At 39.1% G+C, this 4,678-nt stretch overlaps 1 protein-coding gene across 1 annotated transcript; it reads right to left on the bottom strand.

Moving 5' to 3' along the window:
* Positions 1-349: 349 nt before the first annotated feature.
* Positions 350-2,656, bottom strand: LOC145016866 (uncharacterized). The gene has a single exon (XM_078975042.1). It carries the CDS (start codon positions 2,654-2,656, stop codon positions 350-352), a length of 2,307 nt encoding a protein of 768 aa, XP_078831168.1.
* Positions 2,657-4,678: the final 2,022 nt, after the last annotated feature.

The raw sequence follows: 4,678 nt of genomic DNA, 5'->3' as shown, positions 1-4,678 counted from the left end.
GCAATACAAGAATTGGTGATGTAGTAAGCTTCTCTTTTACTAATTGGAAAGCTGATTCTGCTGCTTCGGACCAAGTAAAGGTCTTCCCTTTCATACAATCAGTCACCGGTGCCATAATAGAACTAAAGTTTGGAATAAACCTCCTATAGAATGAAGCAAGGCCATGAAAGCTTCGAACTTCAGTGATGGTAGTTTGACTTGGCCATTGTCTGACAGCTGCTACTTTACACTCGTCCACCTGTATTCCTTCCCCAGAAACAACGTACCCCAAGAACAAGACTTTAGGAACCATAAACACACATTTCTTCATAGCTGCATACAAATTATCCCATCAAAGCACGGTCAAAACCTACTTCACATGGTTGACATGCTCACCAAAAGTAGCATCGTAAATAAGTATGTCATCAAAATAAACGACTACAAATTTACCAATAAAGGGCCTGAACAACTGGTTCATCACATGCATAAATGTACTAGGAGCGTTTGATAAACCGAAAGGCATCACCAACCATTCATACATTCCTTCACGAGTCTTGAAGGTAATCTTCCACTCATCCCCAGGCCTAAGTCGAATCTGATAGTACCCGCTCTTCAAGTCCAGTTTCGTAAAGATAGAGGCACCGCTAATCTGGTCAAGTAGGTCATCAAGTCGAGGAATTGGAAATATGTACCTCATTGTGATCTTATTAATGGCGCGACTATCAACACACATACGCCAAGTACCATCCTTTTTAGGAGTCAACAAAGCAGGAATAGAACACGGGCTCATGCTCTCCCGAACATGACCTTTTGAAATCAAGTCCTCTACCTGTCGTCGCAACTCCTCATGCTCTCTGGGACTCATTCTGTAATGTGGCCTATTAGGCAACTGAGCTCCTGGTTGTAGATCAATATTAAGTTGGATGTCACGTAAAGGTGGCAAACCATCAGGTAATTCATTAGGGAAAACATCAGCGAATTCCTTGAGCAAAGGAACCATAGCCTCAGGAATTTCAACTTCCTTAGCAACTTCCTTCCCGAGCAATACAAAAATTTCACCTTCCACCTCCAACTCGTCTTCAAACTGATTAAGGGTCAGTAGAGTACCCGAAGGTCTCGGAATTGGCTCCTTTGGCTTATTGGGAACCAATGTTATCTTCACACCACCAAACAAGAAACTGTAAGTATTAGTCCGCCTGTTATGATCTATGTTACGATCATACTCCCAAGGTCTGCCCAACAACAAATGACAAGCATCCATAGCAACCACATCACACCACACATCATCTTTATAGGTGGTACCAACAAAAAATTGAACAAGGGCTCGTTTAGATACAGTGACCTCACCACCCTTCTTAAGCCACTGTAGCTTGTAAGGCTTAGGGCGATTTTCTGTTTTCAAAGCCAACTTTTGAACTGCTTCTTCAGATATAAGGTTATCACAACTTCCTGAATCAATAACAAAAGTACAAAACTTTCCCAAAATAGTACATGTCGACTGAAAGATGTTGTGTTTGAGCCAATCATCACCAACAACTTTTGGTGTAAAACAAGACCGCCTTACCAACAAATTTACCCCCACATCTCCAGTTACAACTTCCTCTTCACATTGATGCTCTTCGTCATACATAGGGGGATCTTCGTAATTTTCACCGGCATCATCATTTTGCCAGTCATCTTGCTCAGCAAACAAATGATGTTTTCCAACCTTCTTGCACTCTGATTGTCGGTGACCTGTCTCCCCACAACTAAAACACTTCAAGCTGCTACTAACAGTTGTCCTAGGATTTGGTCCAACACTGTTAGATGTCGGTCTTTGTTGATTAGCCACAACACGGGGTACCATACCACCCATCCCGGAACTTCCTCCAATATTCGCAGTTGAAGACGAACCGCCCACCCGATGACTTTGTTTCTCAAAACCCAACGCCCGTTGGTGCGCTTCAGAAATAGATACCGGGTCAAACATATTTACAGAGTCCATGATTTGGACCCGTAGACCCCCAATATATCGAGAAACGAGTTGTTCCTCCGTCTCCTGGATATCGTTTCGGGCAATTAATTGGTAGAACTCAGTTGTGTAATCATCAACTGATTTGGCACCCTGCTTCAGATTTTGCAACCGTTGGTACATCAACCTTTGAAAATTATGGGGTAGGAAGTTGGATCGTAAACACTTCTTCATCTTCCTCCAAGTCACGACCTTTGACTTTCCAAGCCTGTCTCGTGTCAGTTTCCGTTGTTGCCACCATGCAGATGCCCTACCACATAGCCTGGTAGCAATCAATGACACTCTTTTGTTTTTAGGGACTTCTTTGAACTCAAAAACTTCCTCGATAGTAGCCAACCAGTCAATGAACCCCTCCGGATTCAAACTGACCCCGTCGAATTCCGGGATATCAATTCTCATTCCGGCCTCCCAACGCCTATTGTCACCTCTATGATCACGCCTTGGCTGCCTTTCTAGATCGTCTTCAGAATATGAACCGTCACTGCCGCCGAACGGGTTCCCAAATTCACCATCTTCCACTTGAGAATGTGTTCGAGACCTTTGCCCTCCTCGATTCATCAGTTCGACCATCCTATCAGTCAGTTGGTCAACCATTTGATCCATCCTCTCCTCCATTCGTGCCATAATACGTTCTTCTAGTTCTTGCTCATGAACATTAGCGGGCATTCTGTTTCTCCTCGGAGGCAATTTGAACCAGGAATTCAGCTCTGATACCAACTGATGCAGCGCAAAAACAACACAAAGATAAACAAGAATGAAACTGTTGATTCTAAAAGAATAGCCAAGACAATCTCTTCAAAACCACGTTGATTCTACGAATACCGTGGGATTGGCTTCAAATCTGGATTAACACACAGAATTTGGGAGAAAATCGAAAGTTCATAAAATTGATGATCGACCGTCCAAATTACATCAAAAACAGTTAAATAAGAAGCAGAAATTAAAATGAAGCCCTAAAAGTCCATGGGCCAAATACAAACCCAAAAACAAAACCCAAAAATTAAGGAAAAATAACAAAATTGTTCATAACTCCATTTAGAAAGCGATTTCTGGACTCAAAAGCTTCGATTTGACTGGTCGTAGGCCCGAAACGTAGATTCGTAGCCAAAGTTATGGCTATTTCCGTGAAGCCCCTTTAGTCACACAATCGTGGGCCTCTAGGAACGCAAGGGCCCGATCCTCCACACTAGGGCCCGAATCACATTAAGTCACCCTTTTCCACTCTTACTAGTTGATGTTAGTGTGTCGGTTACCCACACACGCTCCACCAATGACTTGGTAAGGTAGAAAGTGTAATTTCATGGGTTAGCACCAAATTCACATTTTCCTAAGTAACTAAGATTAGGAATTTATAAGTGTTTAGTTACTTAGTATTTATCATTATACTTTTAATGAAGGGAGAATTAATTTCATGTCAAACCCATTTGCTAACGACCCTCCACCAATCAAGGAAGCGGTGGGTGAGAGTGGACACACATTAAAAAACCATTTTATAGACAGTAACCTTATACCCCCTTATAGACCGGGTTCGTGAATGAGGCCTACTAACGGCAAGACTGACTTTGTTCATATATATTTATATTTATATATATATATATATATATATATATATATATATATATATATATATATATATATATATATATATATATATATATATATATATATATATATATATATATATATATATATATATATATTAACTATTAATATTATAATAGTATAAGGGTTGAATTTTAACTTTTAAAATTCTAAGGGTTTAACTTGGAATTAAAGTAGTGTAATGAAAAAAACTCTTCAACTTCCATAACTTGAGGACAAATTATGGTAGACTTTAAAACATTTAAAAAATGAGATTCTTCATTTTCATAACTTATGGAAATTTTATGAGTTTTAAAAATCATAAATGTGACTTTTCATATAACTTAAGGATAAGTTACAAAAACACATATTATGAGCAACTTTTAGATCAATTTGGATCGAAAACAAATTATCACATAATTTTTCTATTAATGTAAACTAACTCATAAGAACAAGATAATTCAAATCATCAATTTTCAAGAAATTAGCATGAACATATATGATAATACAAATCTTGAAATTATGACAATTATCTTTGAAATTGGATTAGCATGATCATTACCACATCAAAAACAGTTTATAAGTTCAAAAACAGCTTAGGGTAATGCTTCTAGTCCAATTCCAGCCAAAAACGTCAAAAATATGCTGTCAGGGGCTCCAACTCGCCGAGTGCAAGAATAAACTCAACGAGTTGGATGAGTTTGTACATGGACTCGTCGAGCCCCTCAATGGACTCATCGATTCCCTTAATGGACTCGTCGAGTTCCCTGTCCAGACAGCAAAAAAAACTTTGATTTTCGGCCAGTTCAGCAAGTATAACTTGAAAACAACACATGGCTCTAATACCACTGATGGGTTTTATTATACTACAACATCTATCGTGCACATACAACCCTCAATACTTTGGATCTATGTTTTCACAAATTATACATGCAAATGGTTTCTAATGCATTTTAACTAGCATGCAATTTTTCATAAACATTACAAGATACTAGTTGGAGTAGCATACCTTTTATGTGGCTTGAAGTCTTGATGTATTTGGTGTTGCTTGAAAGACTTTTTCCTTTAAGAACTTAGTGCCCCAAGTGTTGCACCTCAAATGGAATC

Source organism: Lactuca saligna, chromosome 9 (assembly GCF_052625555.1).
Source record: "Lactuca saligna cultivar CGN05327 chromosome 9, ASM5262555v1, whole genome shotgun sequence".
Classification (NCBI taxonomy): domain Eukaryota; kingdom Viridiplantae; phylum Streptophyta; class Magnoliopsida; order Asterales; family Asteraceae; genus Lactuca; species Lactuca saligna.
Note: the sequence above shows the minus strand (reverse complement) of the source record. Positions and strands in the feature narration are given on the sequence as shown.

Excerpts from the sequence above, each read along its gene's own strand:
- LOC145016866 (XM_078975042.1), bottom strand. The coding sequence starts at position 2,656 with ATGCCCGCTAATGTTCATGAGCAAGAACTAGAAGAACGTATTATGGCA.